The following is a 27,982-nucleotide window of genomic DNA, read 5'->3' on the forward strand; positions in this document are numbered from 1 at the left end:
TCCTGACCTCAGCCTTTTTCTACTGCGGAGCTGTTTTTTGTGCTCTTCAATGCTGGGGACCTGGAAAGTAGAAGAGAGGATAAGATAGGTCTTAAGTACGACAATCTTTGAATGCAGTTCTGGATTCTGCTTTACAGTAAGACATTCAGGAATAAATCCCTCTTTATTTGATGTCTTTGTAGAGCAGCAGTAGTGGAACTGAGATAGTCTGTTATCTCATGGTCATGTCGCTGGAGTTAGCACCAAAAAGCCACAAAGCCTGTGTAGATATTTTCTTTATCACTATTTGATTTCTTAGAGAATGAAATAAGAAGGATCTGCCAGACTTGTGCAACAGTGCTACGTTTCACATTAATACAGTATCTACCCATCCCCCTCCAAAAACACAATATTGAAGGGGAACTCTTCAACGCTACTCATGATACAGTTCTTACCTTTCGGTTATAAATAAAATATCCTAGAGTTGATCTGATTGGCCCTCTCATGAACATTAATTTCAGTAATTTAATTTCAGTAATACCTTTACTGCTTGTGTTGCAGTAGTAACTTGTGATTAAAAGATAGTCTGCATAATAATTCCCCAGACAGCAGGATAAAATATTTTAGAACTTAAATAAGATCTGTGTTTTGCTTTGGTTACTCTGTGCTCTCCTATTCATTAGTGTCATTTGCTTTGACAGCTGAAACAAACACTGCAGCATTTGAGCCCAGCTTCAGTCTTCCCTGCTGCTGAACAGAACAATAAGCTTCTCATGATCTGAGCAGGTGTTGAGCTCTTGAGCATAAGCAAATGTTCATGGACATCTTTGACTTCAAGGAGCACATACAGCAGAGATGTTTTTCGGACTTGGAAGGATCATGCAAAGCATTAAGAAACAGCCTGTTAGTGAGTAGGGTTGTCTTTTGTAAGAGAAAGCTTTCAGGTTAATATTTGATTGCAGAAATACAATGGATTCAAACCTAGCTGGTGACTGGTACTTGATGTCATATTTGACATCAGTGTGATGGAGGAGCACAGTACAAGTGATAGAATGTCTGTGTGCCTCATTATGAGGCAAAACAGTGCAAAAATAGCTGATTTCTATTATGTTTCACTGAAAAGAACATATCATGTTACCCTTAAGCTAAAATAAGAAACAGTTGAGTAACTAAAAACTGACATGGAGATGATGCCATCTTTAATGGAGATGATGAGCAGTGAAAGCTTTAGTCTCTCTCTAGATGTCAAAACTGTCACACAGTGCTGTTTCTATTTTTAAGAACCAGGACACTTGTGCTGCTGCTCTGAAACTTCTGAGGTTTGCTTTCTTGAATTAGTATTCCTGTGCAGGCACAGCACTCTGGCTCTCTCAGAGTTAGTCACATGTGTAGACTGCTATTATCCAAGAATGGGGGAACTAAATGATACTGCACAGGGGTTTGGGACTTAGAGAAAGTGAGTAGGATTTTGCTTCAGCTCGTTCTGGTGGGAAAAGAGGAATTCTGGATTTTTATAGTTGTTCTTTAAGCTGTACTGCTAGCTGTGACAAAATTAGTCTTAATTTGCTGGAGCAGAGCAGGCAACCAGGACTAAGTCAGTTCCTATTCATAAACGAGCAGTTAAATTGAAATTGAAAGCATGTTGCTGCAATAATGAGCTCCTCAGGTTGGTTATTTTAACTTTGGAAACATTCTTTTGTTTTTTGAAGCTGTAGACAATCTTCCCAAAAACCTAATGCTAAAAGACTTCGTGCCTTCCTTTGGCCAACCATGGTTGCCTGGACATTCCTCAGAATTATCTGTTTACTGACTGTTGTGATGCTTCTTGTATTGTGATTGTGCCCCTTGTCAGCATTTATAATTACTTTTGCAGAAGTTCTTATTAGTTCCTTTAAGAAGGAAACTTTTGGTAAACAATGCATCTATGGTTGGACTGATAATACAGATACAGTCAGTAGGAAGGGAGGGCCTTCTGCAGAAAGAATAGACAAGCCTTTGAGTGCAGAAGGCTTGGAGTTCCTGCAGAAAGACTTGATGTGCCAAATGACTGGGTTGCACTTCCTCCTTCATTTGGTCTTATAAAACAGTCCCTAAATAATTCAGCTAAACAATGGAAGAAAGATGAAAAAAATTGCATCCCTCTCCCATTTATCAAGAGGAAATAGTCACTGTTTATCCCATATTCCATATAATTAATTCCCATGCATAAGTGTGTGGAGATAGAAATGAGGTTAAGATCCCAACCACGCTTAAGCTTAGAAGCAGAGGTTATTTGCAGCATAGCATTTGTCTGTGATGAGCTTTTCCTTTGCAATTAAACAGCTGAACTCAGTTCTAAACTTCTGCTCAGTTTTAGCTTTTTAAAAACAGTGTTGGCACAACTTGGTTTGCCCACATTTTAAGCTTTTTTATTGGTTGCACTGAAGAGCTTTTTTGTTTGTTTTCTTTAACCAGGAAAACAGCTGTGCAGTCTGAGGCAGGATCAATCTCATACCTCTTACCTTCATGTAAAAGCAGGGCATGATTGTCAAGGCATCTTCTAGTTCTGTAAGAACAGTGACTCCCATCTGGATGTGCTGAGAGGGGCAGAGCTGAAACAGGTATGGGTTACTTTGCTTTCTAGGGGAGAGCTGGGTGAGCCTGACTGGAAAACTGCTCGCATCAGACTGAGGGTCTTCCCGTGAAGCCATAGTACCTGTCTAACAAGACAGAGGAAAGCCTACAGTAGCAGTTCTCAACTGCTGGCTTACAGGCAGCAAACTGCTTGCACAGCCCCTCCAGCTGCTGCTCGACTTGCCACAGTGTGCCTTGGCTGAAGGGATCTGTGATTTGCAGCGTGTTGCTTGCAGGGTAGCACGGAAGGGAGCTCAGATCGGCAAGAAGGGGAGAGAGTGGAAGGGCTTTGTGTTTTCCTGAAGGGGGCGGCTCCGTCTCGTAAAGAGCTTATTCACAGAACGGCCAGGGTTGGAAGGGACCTCAAAGATCACAAATCTCCAACCCCCTGCAACATGCAGGGCCACGAACCTCCCCGTTTCATACCAGCCCAGGCTGCCCAGGGCTCCATCCAACCTGGCCTTGAACACCTCCAGAGATGGACGGGGCATCCACAGCCTCTGTGGGCAGCTGTTCCAGCACCTCACTGTTCTCTGTCAAGAATTTCCCCCTGACATCCAACCTAAATCCTCCCTCCTTTAACTTAAAACCATTTCCCCTTGTCCTGCAGCTATCAACCCTTTCAATTTTTCTATCGGTTTCGCTTTCATAATTCTCTCAGCCACTATTTTACTTTCCTTGTCCCCCTCAAAACCACGTGTCGACGTAAATGGCAACGTTCCCGTAAGCTCCCTGCTTTCCACCGTGCGCGAGAGGCCCTGGGAGAGACGATCCTTCCTTTTGGAAGCCTTTCTCCAGGCCTGGGCCTGCAGCCGGGCCGAGCTGCTGCTGCCAGAGCCTCCCTGCAGAGGGTGCTCGCTGCGGCACGCCCGGCGCCTCGGCAGCACCGCGTGTCAACGTAGGAAGAGAAAAAAGAGCAGAGCGGGCAGCGCGCAGCCCTGGCGCAGGGCCAGGCACGACGGCCCCGCCGCCCCCCGGAACGGCCGGCAGCCCGGCGGCCGCCCCCGCCTCCGCGGCCACGATCTCGGCCTTTGCGGCGCTGACTCACGGCGCCGCCGCCGCACGACTCCGGCCTTTCACGCCGCGCCGTGAGTCACGGCTCCCGCCCCCGGGCGGCAAGGAGGGGCGGAGCGGCGGCGGCGGGGGGGCGGCCGAACCGCGTACAAAGCGGCGCCGCCGAGGTCACGGCGCCGGTGGTGGCGGCGGCGGCGGCGGCGGGGGAGCGGCATGGACGGAGCCGGGGCGCTGCTGGCCCGCTGCCCCGCCGCCGGGCTGGGCGTCACGGTGTGCGCCGCCGCCGCCGGGCTGCTGCTGTACCGCATAGCGCGGAGGTACGGGCCGGATCGGAGGGAGCGGCGGGCGGCGGCCGGATGAAGGCCCGGCGGCGGGAAGGATCCGCGCGGGGCGGCGGCGCGAGGGCCTCGTGGGCCGGGGAGGCGGCGGGAGGGGGAGCTGGGAAGAGGGAAAGAGGTTCCGCGTACCCGAGGCTCTGCCCGGTGAGGGGCTGGGCGTGTTTCCCGCGTTCCCGGGAATCGCTCCGTGTCTTTGTGTCCCAAGGAGTCGGCTGGGTGGGAGCCGCACTTTAAAAAATACTCCGAACGTCTTTCCTTCCTGCGGGACGTAGGATGTGTCGCAAGGATCGCCGGAGTCCCGGCGTTGGGTTTGGTTGTTAACGTGCTTCTTGGCGCTCGGGACGAGGAGAGCGGTTTGCTTCCTGTGGGAAGGTGTGATCGCTGTAGGGAGCAGAGCGCTGTGCCGTCCTGCGGGTTGGGAAGTCAGAATTATTTAGCGACCGCAGTTCTGTAGGCATTTTGTTCTGATATGCGTGCAGTGTTTCTGACCTTAGGACAAAATTAAACAGATCGGTTAAAGCCGAAGTTTGAAAAGCATCTGGAAGGAGTTCAGGGTGCGGGTTGCATGAAAGGTGTAGAGCTTAATTTTGCAGACTGTAATCTGGCACGGTCAGAATATGGGAATATACAGAACAAGAGGCATGTTAGACTGTAACAGAGCGGGCTGTTCATCAGCTGAGTGCTGGGGTAAAAGAAGGCCTCACAGGCTCGTGGTGTGTCAGGTTTATGCTTCAAAACAGAAGCATGCTTCTATATCCACAGCAAAACCCTTCAGGTCTGCTCCATTGTGTTTTCAGTTTATATGACCGCATACAGCATCAGTGCTCTGTCAGGCTGTACGCAGGTATTGGTGTATTTAGTAAAGAGTGGCCTAAAGCAATCCGAAGTGAAGCAGGTAGCTGGTTTTGAGCCTGTTGACTCTGATGTGCCTTCGAGGCAAGAGGTGGAATTTGTGCTTAAGTTTGTCAAAATGTCTCTGGAATGGGAAGCATTTCTTACCAGGTCCTTGTCGAGCTGTAAATAGTTCTGTCATGTGATGCTGATAATTCTTTAGGGCTCTGCATTTGTTTTTTCAATCCCATTCCAGAGTTACTTTTTTGCCTTAGTTAAACGAGTTCTCCAGAGTCAGTAAGGTAGCAGCTTAATAGGAGATGTGATGTTGCTTTTGCTGTTAGTGCAGTTTGGTTCCATTTTCAGAGCAAGTAAATACTATATAGGTAAGCACAAGGTGACTTTTCTGCAACTGCTTCTGCTCCCATAGAAAGGGAAATAAAATAAATCTGAACAGTTTAGTGCAAAGCAGTGCTGCCATAACTGTTAACATGTAGAGTTACACTGCGGTAACTGTGGCAGCATCCTACAGGGTTGCTTTTTTTACCAAGGCAGGAAAGGAGTTGATATATACTCAGATAAGCAGGGCAGCTCCTTAAGGTTTACAAGTTTGGGCCTGAAAGAAAAATTCTGATGTGTTTGTGGTCTTCCTTTGAGATCACAGCGTTGCTACTGGCTTCTTAGGGGTTCTTGGAAGTCCTTTGCTGAGTTCAGACCTGCAACTGTAGTCATTTTTCCTTCATTTTTTGTGCCCCTCCTGATTGTTGGCTACTGACTTATTGCCAGAACCAATAGAGAGTACCTTGTGAGGGACTCTTTTCTGGGACTGTTCTGGTCAGTGGTGGCAGAAGCTGCTCATAGGAACCATCACTAGGATGCCTGCTGGAATCCAGACAGCTGGGATGCTTTTTTCAGAAGGGGTCAGCCCTGGAAGACCCCTTTTGACAGCACAGATTGGAATTGCAGCAGGTCAGTGAGTGCCACCCAGAAGCTGAGCTTCCCTGAGTGAGCTGAACTCAGCATCAGGTTCATTGATGCAAAAACCCTATGCATAGAAAACAGTCCAAACCTGGCAATTTTTCCACCTTGTTAAGGTGTGTGTGCTACTAGATTTAAAGCTGGTACAGCAAACGTGCAGTAATTCAATTGCTGTTTGCAGCTCACATTTAACTTTGCAGGGTGGCTCTTTTGTCCAGGGAAGCTGATTCACATTAATGCAGTGTTAGAATATAAACTCCTTACAGGTGGTTTTCCTGCTGCTCTGTAAAAAATTGAGCACAGGTAGATTTTTATATAGGTTTTGCACTGCCTGTCTTCTCATAACGATGTCTGACTTCAGAAGCTCTGGTTTATGTTGTTCAGTGAAGGTGTGGGTAGTTGAACATCTTTCAGTCTGTATTTGAGAGTCGCGCTTTTTTTTTGTTGCTGTTGTTCAAGTCCTGCCCGGTTGCTAGAAAATTAGCACCCCACCTATGTGTTCTTGCCTCAGATGACCTTTTTTCTTCTTTCTGTAACCAGACTTTTAAAATTATTTTTATTTTTTTCCTCACGTTTCTATGGCAACAGATTACAGCCTTACAAAAGGAAGGATTATTGCTTTTTATCCTAAATAATCTAGGATGTAGCAACTTCTTTTGCATACGTTGTGTGAGTGAATGGCAGCTATTTAACCCTTGGTTGCACAACCTTAACTCCAAGCATGAGAAGAGGAATCCTCTTTGGTAAAGATGGAAGGGTCTTGAGTATATTAACAATTCAAATCCTGCTTTGCTACTTTTTTCTGCTTTCCACCTTTGTTATCCATGAATTTAGTGCTTCTGTCTGTTCCATCCTGTCACAGAAGAGGGAAGTAGAGGCTGAAGTACAGCATCTCTTCTTTTCACCAGTGCCAGAGGATGGATCAACAGAGAGGGACTGAGGCATTTTGCTCCAGTGCCTCTATTAGTTCAAGGAGCTGTGCTGTGACCTACATCTGAGGATGGAATTTAGGTTGTGCTTGTTGTCGAAGTCTATGCTCAAGGCACAGTAGGATTTGTACTAGGCTAGCATGCTAAATCCTTTGCATTATGCCTTGACAGCTTTTAACTTAAGGTAGTGGGATGAAACTGGCACCACGAGGTGTTGCAGTCCATCCATTGCCTGGCTTTTTTACCTGGATCTTCAGTAGTGACAGCTCAAGGGTAATGTGGACTAGCCACTTAATTTTCTGTGTTTCTTTTTTCTTCTTTCTCATGCCTGTCAGCTTCAGTGGTTGTATTTTTATCTCAGATTGCTTACTGTTTTGAACTCCCTTGGCAATCAAGCAAAAAATTAAGTGGAGAACATTGATCTTAGGAGGGGCGTGGGAGTGTACATCTATTTTGAGAAGAGAATCTGTCACCCTAGTAGCTCCAGCCATTTCCTTTCAGCATCTGGCAGGGAATCCTCTGTGCACTCTTTGTGACTTTGCAGGCTTCTTTTTGGTGCTTTGTTTCAAGTTTATCCTTGTAATTCATACTTAAACAGGATGCTCAAGGATTTGATGTTTTACAAACCAAATTTCAAGACGAGGTCTATGGAAATGGGAGCTGGGAAGAATCTTAATGATAGGCATCCAGCTGCAAGGGTGATTGCTGTGATAAAAGCCTGTGTAACTAAGGGAGAGCCACCTGCCTGTTTGGTTGCAGGGTTCCACATCACATTTCTTCAGCATTCAGGTGTTTCTGTACAGAACGCTGCAAGAGCAGGGAATGTTTTAGAGGGCAAAGAGAAAGGAAGCTACTCCCAACCTGGGCATTTCAGCTCCTGCTGTTTGCTGTCAAGGTTCTCACTGAGCTGCCTTGCTCTGCTGATTTCAGTGCTGCTCTAGATGTTTGATGTTTGCCAGCAGCCCTGTCCCTTTGGGCACAGATCACTGTGTGGGGTCCTGTTGGGTTTTTTTTCTGACTGGGCCAACTTTTAGCAAACATGCATCTGTCACAGCGGTGTATTTATGTATGTGCCCTATATGGACACTCTCCTGTAAAAGCTGTCTGGCTCTCACAGCTTCACAGAGCTGGGCAGCAAATGGGGCAGGCAGCAGCTGGACCTGTCTGTCTGCACGGCCACCAAGGCCAGTCCCTGCTTGGGCTCTGCCTGAGCAGCTGCCCTCTCTTGGAGGTGTGATTGTGGCAGATTATGATTAAGTCCAGACAGCTGAGCTGTGTTGATGTGAAGCTTCCCCTTGGATATTGCTCCAGACTTGAAGACAAATGCAGAGCTTCTCGAGCAGACAGGCTCAAGGGCCAACGTACTGAAGTTTTTTGTTCAAACATTTGTCAGAACCTCTAATGGCACCATGTCACAGCTGTTTCTCTTGCAGTAACTGTTTAAAAACAACAACAACAAAACAACAAAAATCAAAACAAGGGGTTTATGGTCCAGATGATTAGATTGATCTTCATCTTTTCAGTTCCAGAACGTAAAAACTGGGGAAGGCCTGATGATTCCTCATTCCTTCTTTTTAGCTTGAGCTGTTAGAAGAAACAGCTAATTACAGTGCCTGCACCTTGGGCTAATTTGATAAGCACTTGTCCTTGAAAAATTCCATCACAATCAAGGCAGGTAGCACCGTAGCAGTGAGCTCACTTCCTAGGTTTCTGAATACCATCATACACAGTTTTTATGTGTATGATGTTCCCAGGATCTTGTATGTTGAGCAGATACTCTACTGAGCTCTTTGTGAATATGACTGCTGGTGATTATGAACATGACTTCTATTCCCAAATGTACCTCTGGAAAAGCTAGTGAAGTGGTTTATTCACAAGGTTGTTATTAAAGTTCTGGCATGTCCACCGTACTAGCACAAAGAGATATTAGCATCAGGCAGGAATTTATTTCTACTCTAATTGTTCTTTTCATTGCTAAAATAACTACTGTGAGTCAGACAGTCAAACATACTGTATAGGAAGGTTGGCTGTTATTCCAGGCTCTCTTACAGTTCCCTGTTTGAAAGCCTTTGCTTTCCTTCACATCAGATCTGATGCTGATACCTGACACGTTTCTGTTCCTAACAGGAAGAAGCCCACACATGTGACAGTGAACTGCTGGTTTTGTAATCAGGACACGGTGGTGCCATATGGGAATCGCAACTGCTGGGACTGCCCCAACTGCGAGCAGTACAACGGCTTCCAGGAGGTACAGTGATGAGCTGCCTGGAGGGTGGCTGGGGAGGTGCTCTTGGCTGAGTATCCAGCAGATTGGCAGCTGGTGGCTCTGTGCTGAGCACCTACAATCAGCTGCTCAGTACACTTGTTCACATTTGAGAGAGCATCTGTGTGCACGGGGATGTGCTGACGTGGAGTGGTGATGGCAAGGCTTTTTGCCTTTTGAAGCAGGGCAAAAAAGTTTGTCATTTTCACCAGTATCTCTGAAGATTTTTTTTTATTTTTTTTTTAATATGGAATGATTATTCTTTTGTATTTTGGAATAGATGAATTGTGTCACATAGGGTGTTAAATTACAAGGCCTTTCTTAAACCAAAAGCCAACAGCTGCTTACATTGGATGTATAGAACAGTGGATGAGGAGAAGATCTGAAGCATTTTTATCTCTTTTTCACTTTTATTTTTGTTACTTAGTTATGGAGTACAGAGCTTGGAGGATTTTGTTGTCAGCTAGAGAACACCTAGCTTTGTTTTGTACGATCTCACTTTTGTTTTTTCTCCTGGTTTCTTCTTGATTCTTTTCAGAATGGAGACTACAACAAGCCCATCCCTGCTCAGTACATGGAACACCTTAACCATGTTGTTTCAGGTGCTACAACTTTCTGTGATCCCACCAAACCACAGCAGTGGGTGAGCAGCCAAATTCTGCTTTGCAAGAAATGCAACAACCATCAAACTACGAAGATCAAACAGCTCGCTTCATTCTCACCGAGGGAGGAGGTGAGTCTTGGTTAGGGACTGGCATCATGGAAGAACGTTCATCCTTTGCTTTCCACGTGGCAGGGCCGTGTGTCTTTTGTGGCCCTTCATCTACAGAGTCATAGAGTGGCTTGGGTTGGAAGGGACCCAAAGGACCATCCAGTTCCAGCCCCTCTGCCATGTGCTTTGCTGGGGGCAAAGGCTAGTCTAGTTTTCTGTCTTATCATCTGTGTTCATGAGATGTGAACAAAAACAGCAGAACTGGCTATAGAAAAATTGGCCACAAATTGGGGATTCCCATAAGAACAACAGAAGCTTTCTGTGAGTGCTGTATGTGTCTCTTCTGATATATGGAGGCTTGGTGAGCTATGTGGGAAGCTGATTGTATGGCTTGCCTCCAGCTTAGTCATTCTTCAGATCTAGTTTCAGGACTTTTTCTGGAGTCTGGAAGCATGCCTCATTCATGTGTCACAAGTGAGCATAATGACTGATAAGGGATCTGCAGCGCTCACCTACCTGTTTGTTTTTTCCTATCATCAGGGCAAATATGATGAGGAGATTGAGGTGTATAAGCACCATCTGGAGCAGACCTACAAACTGTGTCGTCCATGCCAGGCTGCTGTGGAATATTACATAAAGCATCAGAATCGGCAGCTGCGGGCTCTGCTGCTCAGCCACCACTTCAAACGCCGTGAGACAGACAAGACCTATACTCAGGTATGTTGCAGGAGAGAGGAGGGAATTTAGGGGAAAGTACAGAAAAATGAGTGCCTCTGCACCTAAACTTATAGCTGGGGGATGTATCAGTGCTGGTGGCTGCCATGGGACTTTCTAAATTGGACCATGGGTGCTTAGCAGAAGTTTAGAAAGATGTGGAATAGTCTGCACAGATACTCCCTGTTGTTAATTTGATCTTTCTGTCTTGTTGGTGTCATTTAGGAGATTGCCTGAAATGCAATCATGAAAGAGTGGAATTGGAACGGTGGGACAGGCAGAAAAGGGGAGATAGGGAAGCTAAGTCATGAGTACAGTGCAGGAAACTACAGAATTCAGGAAAAAAGAAATAAGTATGATGGAAGGTGATCTATGACCTCTTTGGCTCAGTGCCCAGCAGACCTTGGCTTCTGCTTGTAGTTCTGTACTTTGCTACCCTACCACGTCCCATCCAGCATCAGTCCAGTACAGAGATGGACAAGGACAGAACTGTTCAGTAAACCATACAGTCTAAGTAAAGCACCATTTCAAAACCTTACTGCAATTTTTTTTTCAGCTTCTAACAAGAAGTTTTTCCCTTCCTCTGCAGAATTTGTGTTCATCTTCCTCCACTACTTCCATAACTACACCAGCTCAGGTGATATTTCTGCGGTTCTTGGCCTTCCTCAGCTGTGCATTCCTGGTTCTGTTGGCCTTGTATGGATCAGGCGACCCCTTCTCGCTCAATGCTGCAGTCCCTGCTCCTGTCTCTTCTAGTCCAGCATCTGTTCAGAACAGGACTGGCACCAGCTCACATGCAGACTTGGGAAATGACACTTCCATAACGGTGGCAGGCTGGCAGGAGCTGCTCCACATGCTCCCAGAACAGATGGTGGAGAACCTGAGCGCTGCATGGGATTACGGGAAGAATCATCAGATGGCAGTTGCTGTTCTTGGGTTGTTCACCTGCCTGCTAGCAATGTTCTTGGCTGGGCGGATCAGGTGGGTGTGCTCTTTACTTCTGTTCCAACTCAAGAAAAACTGCATTGGCAGTTTTGTCTTGACTCAGTGAGACATGGGGCAGCCCCAGAATGGCAAACGTAGCAATAGTACTGGTTGGCACTGTTCTCTGTGTTCTTCTTTGGGTTCTAGCAAGTTTAACAGCAGAGCTTACTTCTTTTCTATGCCTTGATTCGTTCCATTTAAGCTGGAATTACAGTGAATGGAAAGTTCCCAGTGCAACTGTGTCATCTGTTGGAGAGCAAAATCTGGTGGGGGTATTTAGCACAGCAGTGGGAAAGGCTGGTGGTGATACATCCCACAGCACATGGCCTGCTCAGCCTTTGAACTTTCCCCAGCTTCTCCTTTCCCACCCCTTCCTCACAGCTATGGGATGGGATTTGTTGAAGTTTCAGCTCTTACCTTGTATCTTCACTGCTTGTTTTTGTTTTTTTTTGACATTGCAGGCTCCGAAGAATTGATGCATTTGCTTCAGTCTTGTGGTTCATAGTGATGAGCCTGCATTTAGCTGAGAGGTACCTGAAGATGGAAACACCCAGCTGGCTAGATACGGCCAAATTTGGCACCACGTCCCTATGCTGCTTGGTGGGCTTCACTGCAGCAGTGGCAACGCGGAAATCAACGGGCCAGCGGAGATACCGGCCCCGAAGGTCAGAGCCAGAGCAGTGACCCTGGGGGAAGGAGGAAAAAAGCCTTATGAACTCTGTGCGACTGGTGCTTCTCTCTCCTCCTTTTATTTTCTCTCCCTTTTATTATTATTTTTTTTAACTAGAAAAGCAGTGAAGATCTTTCCTTCTTTTATATATTTATATATATATTTTTTCCTGCCATCCTTGCTTCCTGTGTTAGCTTCTTGGAGCATTCCCACTGCTGGTGCTAGCCAAGGAAGCTTCTCCTGCTGCATCCCTTCTCCCTTCCTTCTGAATCCTACGTCAGCAGTGCAAATATCCAACCTTCCCAAAGCCAGTTCTTCCAGCAACTGCTTCACAAACTGCTCCATAAATGCAGACTCCTTCCCATCCTGCTTCTCCAGCCAAAGAGATTCTGGCTTCTCCTGTCCTTCTGGTTCTTCTCACTGCCTGTCCATCCTTAGCCAGTCACAGAGGAATCCTCTTCCTTGATACTCAATGAGGCCTGGGCCACATTCAATTTCTCATGGTGCTGGTCGCTTTAATTTCAAACTGATGGAAACTTGCCTCTGGATTCTGAGTCCTCCTGGCGTGTGCTGTAGTAACGCTGCATGGTGTGTGGGCATGCAAGGAGGGGACATGTAGTCCATAACATTGTTCTTCTTGCCTTCCACTGTGTAGCATCACTTAACTGCATGCTGTCTTGCTCTGCCATTCTTCTAGGATTCCTATCTTAAATAAAAAGGAGTCCTGAAGTCCTTTTGACTGGAACTCCAATAATTTATTTTAAAGGGTGCTTTAAAAGGTTATGTAGCTCAGAGTGTCTTGGTTAGATATCTGAAAATATTTTAGGCTTAATTTTCAGCTCTACCAGTGGCTGTTGTTTTCTGTGCTAGTCTTCTTTGTTTGGGTTGTTTTCTTTTTTGTAAGAGGAGCCTCTGTGTAAAAGCACAACTGGATGAAGCTGTGCTCCTCTACTCCTGTAGCCTTAGGAAGAGAAGGTATACAGTATTGCAACGCTGTGCTGTGCTATATGGCTGACTTCTGCTGTATGTCACTGCTTATCCAGTTAATGTAATCCAGTTAACTTAAAAGTAACGCACAGTTCTTGAGAACACAGGAGGATATGGTGTAGTAAAGGGGGGGGAGCTTCTGCTGCAGGACCCGTAGCAATAGAAATGGATTATGTTTGTTACTGGAGGGAATGTGGGGTGTCTTAGTGGAAGTTGGCATTGGTACTAATGCACCGAAAGAACGGGGCCTGGAAATTGTAACTTCTGAATTGAGAGCCTAGCAGTCCTCTGCTGAAAGCTTGGATGGCTGGGTTACTGCATTCACAGAATGAAGCTTGAGCTTGTTGGGTCCTTGATGGGTAAGCAGTCTGATTATCTTGTGCATTTTTTTGTAAGGCACTCCACTGATTTTTCCCATCTGAATTCAGGTCTTGCAGTTGCAGGTGGGCTTTCTAGAGAAAACAGCATTGTCCCAGGAAATCTGCTATTATATTCAGAATAGCAGGCAGGACATGCCATGGTGATAGTCTGATGTGTTAGCTGGATGTCTTGATCTTCCTATGCATAAACTCTAAAATAATCAGAATGGAGCTCTCACTGTGAAGTTTCTGCATCTCCCACTGAAAGATCCAGATGCTCCTGGATACTGGAGATGCAGGTGAAATGCTAAGAACACTATTTAAGGAAACAAAATATGTTTCATAGCTTTCATAGTTATTGTTCTTCAAGCCAATATTCACTGTGAAAGCACAAATGTAGCACTAACAAAAGACTCTGTAGAGATCCGTTGGCAGTAAGCCAGGTGAGCTGAGTGTGTCATGGGCAGGTACAGCTCCTGGATGAAAGCCTTTGTGCCTGTAACATAGCAGCTGGCATTGGAAGGGGACACGGGAACCTATTTCCCATGTGTGCTCTCCTTTAGAAATAGTTTTAATGGTGCCTTCAAACAACTGCTGTATCCACCTCCAAGCCAGCACAACACCTTTCTCCATTCTGGTGCTCACAAACGATGCTGTTCAGGTGGCTGCTTATTTACATGTGCACAAAAGGGAACCAACATCTTCGGAGCCTGGTTCTGCCCTTCTGTTTCCTGGTGCTTTGCAATCCCCACCCAAAGGCTTTGTCTTCCAACTCCAAACTCTGGTTTTCCTTGTTCCAGTCTCAGGCTTCTAAAATGCTAAATAACAACTACTGTGTCTTATTTTCCATGAGGGCAATGGATATTTATTGAGTTTAGAGTTCCTCTAAAGTAAGTACTTACAAGGAGCCACGGGAGTTCATCAAAGCAGGAAAAAAAGCCTGAAATATGCACAGTCCTTAGTACTGACTTAGACTTCTGTAGTCGCTCTGGCTCCTTTTTCTCACTATTAGGAGATTTAGTAGGAAGTGTGCCTTAAAAATCTGGTGTCTGTACCAGACCACAGGCTCCTCTGTCCTGTCAGCTGGTGGAAGAAGGGAGCAGTATTAATAAAGACAGCAGTAGGCTGGTGAAAAGATAGGAATAGCAAACAACTGCATATATTTTTGTAGATAGATGGTTTACCTCTGTCTGCTCAGCCTTCCCTCCAGTGCAGAGATCACTGCAATGTTTTCAGACCTTGAAAAGTCCTTACTGCAACTGTCCTTCCAACACAATTTTCCTGCAGTCATCTTCTCTTCTGAGAGTCTCTTCAGGTGGACAAATCCACCTAATGAAATGGATGGTGGAACCAAATCCAGTGCCAGCTCTGTCATTCTCTAAACTACCTGCATGAAAGACCTAGATGACCTTATGTCCATTACTGAAATAAGACCTCTGGCCTTTTTTCTGCTCCCTTCTTTGTCTTCACTATTTCCAGTTTTTAAAATGAAATGTGGGAAGGTACTCATTTATATTAAGTTGTGATCATCTTGTGTGTTTGCATATACAACTTGAAGGTTCCTTCTAGCATGTGAGATTGCAAGCAGCTGGTCTGGCAGAGGTCAACAGTTTCCCCTTGCTGCTCTGCTGCTGGGTATATCCAAATAGTGGGAGGAACCATGCTTTTAGAAGAGGAGAAAAGGGTGAGGTGAGGGAAAGTAGCTGACAAGTTGTTGAGGTATGTGGGAATGGTCTCACTAACATCATGCCTGGTTTCTAATGGCAAGGTCCTTTTCTTTAGAAGGAATAAAATTAATCTGAATCTTCTTGCAGGGAAACTTGGTGGCAGCACCCAAAGGTGCTGGTCAGGCTCTTCAGAAATTTTACTTTCAGGGCTGTGTCAGGTCCTATTTCTTGTGGCCCATAAGTCTGAGAAGCTGTTCTCTTCTTTTTAGCAGAATGTTATTTTTTTCTTTCAATTTAAATATGCTCTGTATTTGCGCTCTGAGCTCTGGCACTTTTTACACTTATTCTGTTGTTTTACATCATTCTTCTGTGCCTGATCCTTTCTCTTACTCTCTTGCCTTTTTTCCCATGCAGTGGTATGATGGAATGGGGGGGAGCTGTGCCCAAAATCTCTTGAGCAGGCAGTAGAACTGGGGGAAGGAGTGGGGTTTATACCGTGAAGCCCAAATAATATTACTAAAAGAATATTTGAGGCAAGAACTCTTTGTCTTCACTTTATTCAAATTAATACAAGTGAAGTATGCTTACAGGTTGCAGTAATGTTGCATATCAGAACACCAGAAAACTGCTTCGTTCTGTGGCCAGCCTGTACAACTGAAGCCTTGGTCTCTGCGGTGCTTTCTTCACCTTACAATTGAAGAATTTTTGGACTCTTAATTGGAAAAACTTTTAAAGCAAAACAAAATAACAAAGCAGATGTTGGAGTGTGACTCCTCATGCCAAAGAAGCTGTCTTTGCTTCAGACTTGAGCTTATTTTCCCAGTATTTGGTGCCTGAGCAAGTTGGTGCAGCTGCTGCTTCTAAAAACGAAAAACCTCAAAGCGTTAGGAACAAATATGCAGCAATTGCATTTCTGGTCTCTTAGAAGTTCTCTTTTTGCCTTGCTTACATGTTTTGTTGGGCTGATGGAATAGGAGGAGAGGGAAGCAAGAAAGAAAAGGATGTTTGTTTTCCCAGTGGCTTATAAACTGCTAATATTAGATCTGTACCAGTTGTGTCCTTGGAGCTCCTCCTTAGACATTTAGGTCTGAAGAAGATGATTTTCAGTTATCAGTGTTTTACTGTTGACTCTTTCTGGAAAAAATAGAACTCTAGTTAAGGAAACTTGCTGCCTTTTCTGACACTGTTTCTACAGTACCTGATTTCAATGCCAAATAGACTCTTGTAAACAATATGCCATGCTGTAGCTTCTGTAAGGAAGGTGCTTTACCAATCTCATGTCCTGGCCTTGGGGTTCAGTTAAGAAATAGCTCAGCAGTTAGATATGCCATCTGACTGTGGGAGATTTCTTTCCCCTTCAGGCTCCAGCTGAAGGAAGTGCATGCCAGCAGCTCAGTCATTCTGGTGCAAGCCCCACATCTGAGCATGGTGTCACTGTCCTTGCAAGTCTGAGATGTTGATTTGCATGACACATTTCCTTCTGCTGAGGGAAATAATAGCTACCAAAGGGCTGGTAACATACAAAGAAACCACTGATAAGAAATCATCCAGAACCACTTGGTTGGTGCTTTGAGCCTCTTGTGTTCACTTGGAGGTATTTATATTTCGAGCTACAGAGAAACAGGTGGTAAGTAACCTGTGGTCACCAGATACAGCTCTGTTGCCTAAGGGTTCTCCCAGCCTTGCAGGCTAGAGGATGCCAACACCATATCTCAGCAGAATCAGAGGGTATTGGGCCCCCAAAGCCTCTCATTTTAGGTGCTGCTTTTTGACCCTGGCCTTATGCTGTTGTCTGAACCAGAGGATGGGGACTACAGAGTGGAGCTGAGCTGGTGAGGAACTCTTAGTACGTGCCTCACTTAAAATCAAGCCTGCTCCAGCCCAACATCGCTGACTCTCTTAGCTCGTATGGCGGCCGTGCCTGGCCTTCCAGCTCCAAAACACCTCGTGCCCTGCTCAGCAGAGTGAGATGCATAAAGGGCTCAAGGTGATTTCATTAAGTGCCTTTCTCTGGATGAACTTTCTGACAACACTACATTGCTCTGCTTCAGTGGAACTGTTGCAGCTGCAGCTTGGGACAGCAGTGCCTGCACGTCTGGCAGGCTCGTGCTTTTGTCCTGCATTTACCACCAGTGAGTGTGGGTGGGAATATGAGGGTACTTGGACTCTTGGATTTTCATTGACTCTGCAGACACTATGAGGGTTGAAGTGAGAACCCAAAGCTAGCACCTGAGTAAGTATCTCTGCTGCTGCTGCTTTTGGTCTTCCTGAAGCCCCCCCTGATATCTGTGCATGCCAACTGACCTCTTCCTGACCTTTTACAGTTTTAGGTACCCTATATTTATATTCCTTTCTTTCTAATGACTTCTCCTTTCCTACGTCTGTGTTTTGCATGCCCTAGTGAACTGAGCTTGGGTGTGTCAAAGGGTGAGGACAGGAGAGGAATGTAGAAATGGTGTAGTAGTGTTTTATTTTAACTTCAGTATTTTTTGAGTAAGCTGAAATGATGTGAAGCTAATAATCATGCTTAAATACTGTAGAAGTCATGTATGGATGTATTGTGGTCAAATTATTTATACTTATATAAACTGATCAAATTAATAGCTGGTTTCATTACTCCAGACTGACTCTGCTTGTGAAAGTGGGGAGCTGCAGAACATGGCTTTCAGTTTTTAAATAGCTGCCGTTGAACTTGTGTGATCTCATGTGTAAACTTGTCAGTTCTTTCAGGGTGTGCCATCACCTGCATGTGCACCTAAAGCTCCTTTGAGACTCAGCAAATGCTCTCACGTGAACGGGGCAGTACTCAGTCCTGAAGCATACCAGGAGTACCCTGTAAAGCCTCATATGGGACCAAACCTATCGAGTACGCAGGCAGGGAAGAGGTCCTCTGAACCTTCTAATTTTGCCAATGTCTGTGTTTTGCAGACATGGAATGTGCACACACCTTCGTGCCACCAGATTGGGGGGGGCTCAAATTGATGCCAAACATCACATCTGTATTCCAAAAGGTATCAGTGCAGGACCTGGCAGCTGGAGCCTTTTCAGCTGCAGTTCATCCCTCCCTTTTCACCTAAAGCAGAGTGACAAGTAGGAGGAAACAATTCTTAGACTGAGCAGTTGAAATTCCTAGCTCTGTTCTGGCATCAAAATCTTAATGTATTTGGGACCTGTGCTTTCTCAACATTATTGTCCCTGCGTGCCTGTTTTTTATTTGCCATATCGCTCTTTACTCCTGATTCTATCACTTTGACCGGAGGCACAGGATATGGAACTGGCTGGTGGCCTGATGTAATGCAGCAGAACAGACAAGTGGCTGTGCATCAGCTTACAGAAACTTGCTTGTTTTGCAGCTAGCAATGAGCAAGGCAGCAGTGAGCTGCTTCTGCAGTCTGTGCAGCAGCAGTCTTGCTGTCTGCAGTACGTAGTGCATTTACACAGGGACAGCTTGTAGGTAAATTATGGTGGGAACTTGATTCCAAAGGAAACATTTTACCTAATGATTGACAAGTGGTACCCTGACTGATTCCAGGCAGACCAGCCTGGATACATACAGCAAGCTGCCTGACTCTTCACGTTACCTGTTAGCATGAAGGGACCCATTTATAGTCTGTAGTCTGACCTGACCCATGCTCTCTCCCTGTCTCTCTCTCTATCCTGTGGGTGGTGCAGCATATCTGCAGTTAAAATGTGAATTAAAAACACATGCTAACTTTGGTAGGAGGGGGAGATACTGGGAGAGAGGAGGCTGTACGGGCAGGAGGTGCTTCTTCAGGACAGTGTACTGTCCCATGCCATGTAATGCACTTCTTTAATTTTCTGTTGTTTTTTTTCTTTTTCTCAAGTATCTGTGTAGAGGAATTGTGCCCAACTGTCTAGTAACGCTGTGATCATTGTAAACACTAATTAAGATACCGATTTTTGATGTTCTCAATACTAAGTTCTGAAATAAATGGCTTCCGGGCCCTATTTCCACAAATCATCTGACTCCAGAGCCTTTTTTTTCCCCCCTCTTCCTTTCTTGGTTACTTTTTCCACTTGCCAGAGCCACTTTTATCATGTACACAAATGGCTTGGAGAAATGCAGTCATCTGAGAGCAAAAGACTGTGATCTGACTGTTCCTGCCTTATTGACCCTCTTCATTTTCTTGCTTTATTCCATTTGCTTCTGGAAGTTTTAGTTCTCCTGACCAATCTCATCCATCCCATGACAGCACCCCTGCCTCTTAGCAGCATCTAGTTCTCTTGGCACAACAGTAGCAAACACTAGAGAAGAGTGCATAGAGAAGGATGAGAGTTTTGTGCCTGTTGCAGGAATTTATTCAGAGTAGAGCTACACGTAAGCCATTCGTGGTCAGCCTTTAATCCTAAGGTATTGTGCTATCCTTAAGATTGTCCAACTCTTCCTTGGTAAATAGAAAAGTAGTTTTCTGGATGATTAATTGGCTGCCCAGAGGATTGGACGGCACTAACGTGTTGAGGTTGAGATTTGGGGTTGTTGAGTAGAAGAGGCTTTGGAAGTCCAATCCAAAAAAGTAAAAATGCTACTGACAAGATTGTAGTTGGAAGTGATGAAAGACTGTAATGTATCCCACTCTCTTTCAGTGAAAAGCAGCCAAAAGTCAGTAAGTCAGAAATGCTGTTCTTCTGTGCAGCAAGGAGCTGTGTAAAGTCGGATCCTTTTGCACAAGAGTAGGAAAGGCACAAAGTTAGGAAAAAAGAGTGATGTTCACAAGTGATGCTCTGATTTGGCCTTTCATAGACACTGTGAGTGGCAGATATTGCTGAGATGAGCTGTGTCCGTTCTGACCTGCACTTCTTATTTCCTTTCAAATCTGCTTTCCCTCTTGGAGGTCAGTATGTCCATTTGCTGTTCATGTCTGTGTGTGTGGTGAGGCAAATGTCTCTGGATGTGCACCCAAGGACTCTCTGCACATTTGTGAAGCATGACACCCTTCCCAGGTCCTCTGGAACCTGAAGAGCTTGGGCACTTTCTGCTGCAAGATTGACGAGTTCCTAACTGCTGTTAAAGGCATGGCCTGCTTGCAAGCACCAGAGGCTGATTGGCTCAGATGTTGTTCAGCCTGATTAAGCTGGTCGGGATTGTTGATGTCTGCCTCATATTAGCAGATAAGTAGTTTTATAAGGTATTTTAAATTACGATCTTAAATCTGAAGTGCTTCTGCGTGCACTAGCACTGTGTGACATCGCTGCATCACATCTCTCATCTCCATGAGAGTGGCACGTGCGTAAATCATCTGACAGCACTGAGATGTATTCCTCCACTCCCTGTCTTACTACTGGCTTTTCTCTGACAGATGAAAAACCAGGTTTCTATTCTCATCTGTCTCAGTGTTTTCATCAGAAGTGAGATTAAACCTCCAAATGTTGCTGTTTGATTACAGGCTGCAAAGTCTGGTACCTCCATTTAAAAATGTACCTGTATATTCCCTTCATATTCTGTTAGTACTTCGTCATTGCTTATTTGACAAGAGTATTGCCTGTTTCTAATTAAAGAACCTCAAGGGGAGGTTCTTTTTCATGTATGTCACTCAGTTGTTAAAAAGTAAAACAAAGTTCCCATGCTTTCAGCATTTCACCCTTCTTAAAACAATAATTTAGAGGCTATGAGAACACAAGTGAGACTCCAAAGCAGATTCTGCTGGGGTGATGTGATGAATGGAACCACACTCGTGGGTACTGATGTGTCTGCGAGGAGGAATGGGAAGAAGGTAGAAATTGGTGTCATTTTGTGAGATGGTTCACTTTGGGCTGATCCTTAAATCGTGAACCGCCGCAAAGGTACAGCACGAAATCTGAGTATCAGAAGTTAATTGCAAATTTATTTGCATGTTAACTATATGCTGTGGCAGTCTGACTGCAACAACTGCATAAAATGCCCGGTCCTGTCAGATGGTTGTATTACCAGTAGAAGTTAGTGGTACTTAAAAACCAAGCTAACTGATGCAGGTATCTTTAAGTGCATTTTGTCAGTTCTCTCTCATCTTGTGTTCTCAGGTTGGTATCACTGTTTTACAGCTCCCTCCTTTCACTTGCAAAGAACCTATTGGAAACAAAGATCTACGAATACAGTTGCCATTACTATTGCCAATTTGAAATTTCTCAAGAGGCTGTGATAGAGATGGTGTTTTGTACATTAGAAGTGAGACACTGTCTGGAGAGTGTGCTGCAGGAGCACGGTTCCCTCTGCATGACTATAATGGTACATATTAGTGGTTAATTATGATATGTGAAGAAAGGAAAATGTAATGGCTTTGGCCTCAGTTTAGGGTTGAGAAAGCCAGGTTTGTGTCTCTGTTCTATTGTAGGGTTTTTGTGTGACCCTGGACAAGTTCCTTAGCTTCTTTTTGCTTCTTCCTATCTGTAAGATGATGGTGATGAGTCCAACAGAAATATAACAAAGGCAATTGTATCAAAGGGGCCTGAATGCTGGCTTTAAAATGGAAATGTGCCTAAATCTTTATCTAACTGTTCATAAAAACACTCTCCTCTGTGCTGGCATCAGAGGTAAGATACTGATTCTGGTTTGTAAAGACAAGCAGATAACTGCTTGTTTCCCACAGACACAAGATTTCTAAGTATGTACTTTACGTATGCATATAGCAAATATCAAGTACACTCTGTTATTGGTGTTCTGTGCATTAGGACTTTGTAAAACACTCTGATGATTTATATCAGGGTGATCTTCTCAGGGGAGAAGTCTAAGGACTGAGATGCTAAACTGTCCCACCATTTATTCCAGCCTGTATTGCAGAACAGGTCGGTGCACAATTTAAGTAAGGTTGAGCATTTCTTCCTTCCCCAGTTGCAAGGGTATAGAAATGTGCCCATAAACTCAAAGCATTCTGTATCTTGTACTCCTGCACTGAAAAATTAATGCAAACTTAGGAACACACCCAAGTTTTCCTAGGCTAGAATACAACCACCATTGTAGTTCTGGTCCAAAAAAATCCCACAAATTCTTTTCTGTTCTATTTAGGTTGTTGCATTCTGGGTCTCCTGGCTGTAACAGAGAGGGAGTTACTGGAACCTATCCATTCCTAAATGCTTGTCATGCCTGTCATTTACAGGTACTTCTCTGGGGATTCATTCACTCTGTTTCCCAATGGCACTGGGGCTGGCTTCCCTTCCTCTACTACGCCTCTCTTTGTCCCAACACCACCCAGTATTCTCCAGCTGACAAACCAGCAGCTCTTCAGGTCTCCACGCAGAACTTCTTCTTCCTCTCTTCCTGGACGTCTCAACAGAGCACTCTCTCTGGGTACCATCCCCTCCTTGGCCAGAGCAGGTAAGGCAAGGGAAAGAAGGAACCCATTACATTTAGATTCTTTTCATTCTAAATATTCTGGGGGAGGGTCACTTATTTTATTTTTAGAGACTGTTGGGCAGATCTGTTCCACTGCAGCTGGGAGAAGGTCATTATTCTGACTCTGGTATTTATTTTTTCTTGCCTAAGCTTAAAACCCCTCCCCTTCTGAGGTTGATGACAAGATGAAGCAGTTACCTTTTTCAAGGATAGACCCCTGGTAGCTGAGCCATGTAGGTTCAAGCTATTTTGTTTTTGCTTTTTAGATTCTGGCTACTTGTTCAGTGGAAGTCGACCGGCCTCACAGTCATCTCAGTCCAAGGAATCTCCCACATCAGGTAATGCACTGAGGCTTCTGAACAAGCATCTCTGCAGGATTTGCAGTGCATGGATTGAAACATGGGATCCCAGTTTAATTCTTTCCTCCCTGCTCACATCCCGGTGAAAGCACTGATGAAAATACTGCAGAGATAGTTCCTACTGAGATTGAGATTCCATTAAAGTAAGACCTGGCTATTCTTCTCCCTTGGGAGAGCTCACACTGAAATCAGTGAGACGAAGCAAGGATCCCTTTTCTACTCTATATGTAGCTGAGATTGCTTTGAAATGAGACTTAAAATTATTCTTAGGGGAACTCTTCTGTTTTGCTTTCCTTCCCTAGCCCACAGAGTTGGTAATTTAGCTACGCTGTCTGCTCTGCCCTTTTGAACCTGTCTGTTGCACTCATGATCCCAGATGGATCATGGGCTGTTAGTGCTGCTGCAAATGCAGCAAACTAGTATACCTTATCCTTGATGTACCAAATGTGTGTGGAATTTCTCTGTGTTTTGCAATGTGTGAGAGAGAGAAACTGAATGAATTATGAATTTTAGTACAAGGTTTGTTGGTTGTTTGCGATTCCTGTTCTCTCTTCTTTAACAGTTGTTAAAGAAAACTGTGCCTCTTTTATCGGACTTGTGATCTCTTTTCTCTTCTGGGGTATTTCCATTTCAGAGCACTTCTCCCTGCTGTCAGCCAGCTGTGCTCCCTCACGCATCCCCTCTCCAGCACCATCAGTGGCTGGCTCTGTGACTTCCAGCTCAGGTTCCTTGCGGTACCGCCGGCCACTCATCAGCCCTGCCCGACTGAACCTGAAAGGACAGAAGCTGCTGCTTTTCCCATCTCAGAATGAGGCCCTGCTCACCCCGACCAGCTCAGAGGCGCACACCCACTCAGACAGCAACATCTTGACAACCGAGCTGTCCTCGTTTCCGAAAAAGAACCTCAGCGAGCGGGGAATGCATGGTATGCTGGCAGCCTGCTTTACTCCTGGAAATGCATTTGTAGGATAGAGTTGGATTGCAAATAAAGTCGTGCATCATCTAGGCCGTACGGTAGATGGGAAACCTTTAGGGAAGACTCAGGTGGTGATGATTATTAGGCTACCAAAGCTCCCTTATGAATTCACTGGCCTGGAGAACCACTATTCTGCCAGAGCAGATGTCCTGTTCTCACTGAGTCGTGCCACAGGAATACCCTGCCACTGCCCTCAGCCTTGTTTGGTAAGTCCTTTAACCACGGTTCTGGTGATGCTGACATGGACAACTTAAGAAACAAATTTGGCCTTTGTTTCCAGCTCCAATCCTCAATCTTTTCATGATTTTACCAGGCAAGCGTTCATTACTCACAACCACCTTTAGGCTGCTAAATTGTGCTGCTTTTGCCTTCTGAATTTTTATATCTCTTTTTGCAGATATGAGATCTGCCATGGAAGGAGGCAGTATTTGCAGCAATAATTCCATCAGAAAGGAGGATCACTCATCACACTCATCTACCTGTGTGGTAGATACAACTACCAAAGGGGAAGATTTGGTGGGCTGGAGAGGTAAGTGCAAGTCTCATGGGCGCTTCACTGTGCCTATGAGGGCAACTGAGATCTTTCCTGTGGTAGTGATCTGATCTTAAGGTGAAAGAAATAAGCAGCAAAAGCAGTTCCTCTCTGCTATTTTAAGCCCTTAACAAGATTTTTCCCATTCTTTGGGCCGTTTGAAGAGTAGTGACAGCCAGAGTGTTCAACTGGGACAGAGGGCAAGGGGTGGGGATGTGGGTGTTCAGAAGAGGGACAAGATGAAAATAGAGCTAAGGAGTGCAGTGGAATCTTTCCTAACAGGAAAAGTGCTTCAGAAATTTCTGCTTACAACGAAAACACTGGGCAAAGAGAGAATGCCGCATGTGTTCTCTGTTATTTATCTCATCAGTTTTTTAACACCTCCTCCTACTGTTCCTTTCTCTCTTTGTATTCTCCTTTTCCACCAAGGCCATTTTGGTAACTCCGCTCTCCGAGGTCTGCTGGCAGTGAGTCTGACTCTCAATGCTATCTTCACATCAGCCTATGTCTACCGGAGCCTGCGCTGATTTGTGCCAGCACTTCCTTTCTTACTGGTCCCACCTGCTTCCAAGAAGACTCCTTGACCAGATGAATTCAACCACGGTTTCATCTCTAATGGCCGTGCCACTGGTGCATGCTGTTGGTTTTCTTTGTTTTGTGTTTTTATAACGACTGTTTAGTCAGCTGTCATGACAAGGAACCCTACTGGCTGCTGCCATCACTTCCAGGATTGTCCCTGGAGGTGAGCAGAACTCTCAGAAAGCCCTAGTTCAAAGCCAGAGGCTATTCAAATGTTCCATACTCTTTCTTTCAAATGAACTGATCTGAGACATGAGCCTGAAAAGGTGTAAGCTGCACTGTAAGGAATGTCCCCCCAGCTCTTTGTCCTGACATACTAACCTCATGCTGACGGTGCTGTTAAAACTAGAATTAGAACAAATGAGCTGAGGAGGACACGGCATAGTAGTTGGTGCTGGGCTTTGTCTACAGTAACAGCATTCTCCGCCTCTTTGGTCAGTGGTTCCTCTTTTCCCTTTCCTTTGACACTCTCTTCTCAATTATCCATGAACTTTTCTTTGGTTGTCTTAAGCTTGCCTGATCACACTGGTTACCCTGACTGCTCTGTCATATTTCTTGCATCTTATATGACCGTGTGCTTCCAGCCAGGCTCTGCCCTGAGGCTACTCTCACCAACTCCCATTCTGATCTTATTGGTTCCCAGAAACTTCTCTGGTGCATACCTCCAACCAGTGCTGTTGTAGGGATGTACAAATCCAAAACAGGCATCCTTTTGTGGTCTGCATTAGAAAGACAAAACCTAAATTTTATTTTATGTAGGAGACATTAATTCTGTTGTAATAAGAAGGGATCCCCACTTAAGGGCTTTAGCTCCCAACTCCAGCTGTGATGTTTTCACTGAAGCAGGAGTTGCATAGCTTGTTCTTGCTGTAAATTGCATGTATCTGCTGGGAGGTACTTGAGGAGCTGTCTGACTGTATGTGTTGTGTTAAACTGGCTCCTCTATCTGATACTGGGATTTGCAAAGTAATTATTTAAGATATTTCATAAATAAATACCAAGGTGCTCTTAGTGAGAGATGCCAGAGCTGCTTCTGGACAGTACAGCTTTCTGGAAAGATAGTTTTTCTAACCCAAAGAAAGCAGCGTTAGGTTCTCAAAAGCAGCTTGTAATTTGAGTGCTTCCACTTCTGGGTGAGTCATCAGCATGGCTTAGAGTTCAGGGGCCATGTAGAGCATCATGCTGAGCACTCAAAATTGTTTAATACAAAAAAAACACAAAAAAAACAATTTTTATGCCTTGATTCTTAAATCCCAAATACAGAGAGGGGAACTACCAACATGCCAAGGATACCTGGTGAAAAGAGAGCAAACTGGCATATTAGCTGTGTATTTTCTGAAACAGGACTCACACTGTTAAGAGGTTTGTTTTTATTGTCTCTTCCTTTGGTCTCCTTTACCTCAAATATCCTTTCCTTTCTCTTCATCCCATTGTCCTGTGTTTGCATCTTGAATTACAGTTAACCTTCCTGTGTCTTCCTCTTGGTCCTGATTTTGTTCCCTTTATTGCACTCTTGCACGTGCACAGAAACACAGCATCTCTCTGCTGATAATTCTCTGCCCTACCCTGAAATTCACACCCTGGAGTGATGATCACCCTTCCTTTCACTTAATTTTTTTACTTGCATGTTTTATTGAGATCCTACCACAGCCTCACTTAGTCCCTCACATGAGCCAGGCCCTTACCATGTAACAGAGTGAGCAGGGCTTTACTGCTGCTGATTGAAGCTCTGCAAAATTAAATCTCTCTTTGTCTCTTCCATTTCTTCCTGCACTGTTTTAGCAGCCCACTTCCAGCCACTGCTCCCCATCCTCCCTTGTTAGTGAGGCCAGTTGCTGCCTACTCTGCATCTTACATGCAGAGGACAGACCTCTGGCCATGCACTCGTTGAGAGACTGCAGAGACCTGAGTGCCAGCACCCCTGTGCAGAGGTGTAGATCCAGGATGAATACCTGCAGCACAAATAACTGGATGTGCTGCGGGTTGATGGTTAATTCTTTTGTAACTTGCATGAATTGTTACTTATAGCTGAACCTGACCCACAGCGTTGCTGTTACGAGCTTTTTATCCCCTTTATAGACTTGTGCAGGCTCACACAAGCATGTGTATAGGAAAGATGCTAGCAAACCAACATAGAAGCTTCTCCTTAGACCTGTGCTGTTTGCATTTGATGTTGTCCAGGTGTAATGTGTGACATCCCATTTGTGGATCCTTGTCCTGACTTCCAGCATACCCAGGGGCTGCCTATGCAGAGACAAGCCTGCCAGAAAATACAGTGGTTTTGCTTTTTATTATGCTGACAGAAGTGCACTGTGACTTCATGTATGCAAACTTCCTACTTTCACCTCCCAGTCTGCGCTGAGTTCATTTACCATCACACTCACCTGGGGCCCAAGTTGGTCTCTGTCTCTACCAGATTGCAATATAGAAATTCCCCTCCTTTCCAGCAACGAAGGAGCTGCACCCTCTGAATGCACCTCTTGTTGCCCAGAGCAGCAACGCTTTAAGCTGTTACTGCACTTCTGAATCCACTCACTGAAGCTGTTCTTAGATGAGCATTTGGAGACCTTGTCCAAAGCAATATAAAGACTTTGGATTTTATTGCTGAAGAGGGAAGACAACCAACTTTCTCATTCTGGTGCTAGAATACTCTCCAGTGGTGCTTTCACAGATGTGAAGCCTTTGCTTGAGTAGTACACAAGAGTATATGTGTGTATGTGTGTGTGTGCATATGTATGACAACATTTGGAGGGTTTCTTCATTTTGAAAGATCTGAACCCACGTTTGTCTTTATATTGTTGGCCTTAATCTAGCTCCTAGATACTGTGTCTATCTTGCTGCTGTTTTCTGTATGAAGCTGGTTTGGAGGAGAGGAAAGATCATCTGGTTCCCCTGTAAAATATTGTTGACTGGTGATGCTGATCTTCATACAGTGTTGTTTGGGGGTGAAATTTTATTTTTCTAATGTTTTTCCTACTGTAAAAAACTGTTGGAGTGTTTGGAACTGAAAAGATCGTTATGAAATGGACTGTCTGATAAAGATTTTAGTGCTACTTAATAAAAACCACAATCACTCTTAAGGTGGAACATAAATGAGCTCCATTTCCATTCTCTGCCTTCCTCGGAACATTGTACTCCTTTGGGTGTGGGCTTGTTAGTTATGTTATGAGA

At 44.9% G+C, this 27,982-nt stretch overlaps 1 protein-coding gene across 1 annotated transcript; it reads left to right on the forward strand.

The window, feature by feature from the left end:
- Positions 1–3,784: 3,784 nt before the first annotated feature.
- On the forward strand, positions 3,785–27,891 carry TMEM201 (transmembrane protein 201). The gene is made up of 11 exons (XM_052691457.1): positions 3,785–3,923; positions 8,810–8,930; positions 9,484–9,678; positions 10,198–10,374; positions 10,961–11,352; positions 11,817–12,020; positions 22,130–22,347; positions 22,632–22,703; positions 23,359–23,649; positions 24,098–24,229; positions 24,662–27,891. The coding sequence occupies exons 1-11, from the start codon at positions 3,820–3,822 to the stop codon at positions 24,757–24,759; spliced, it is 2,004 nt and encodes a 667-aa protein (XP_052547417.1). The 5' UTR covers positions 3,785–3,819; the 3' UTR covers positions 24,760–27,891.
- Positions 27,892–27,982: the final 91 nt, after the last annotated feature.

The sequence above is a fragment of the Tympanuchus pallidicinctus genome, unplaced genomic scaffold (genome assembly GCF_026119805.1).
Source record: "Tympanuchus pallidicinctus isolate F22 unplaced genomic scaffold, pur_lepc_1.0 scaffold29, whole genome shotgun sequence".
NCBI lineage: Eukaryota > Metazoa > Chordata > Aves > Galliformes > Phasianidae > Tympanuchus > Tympanuchus pallidicinctus.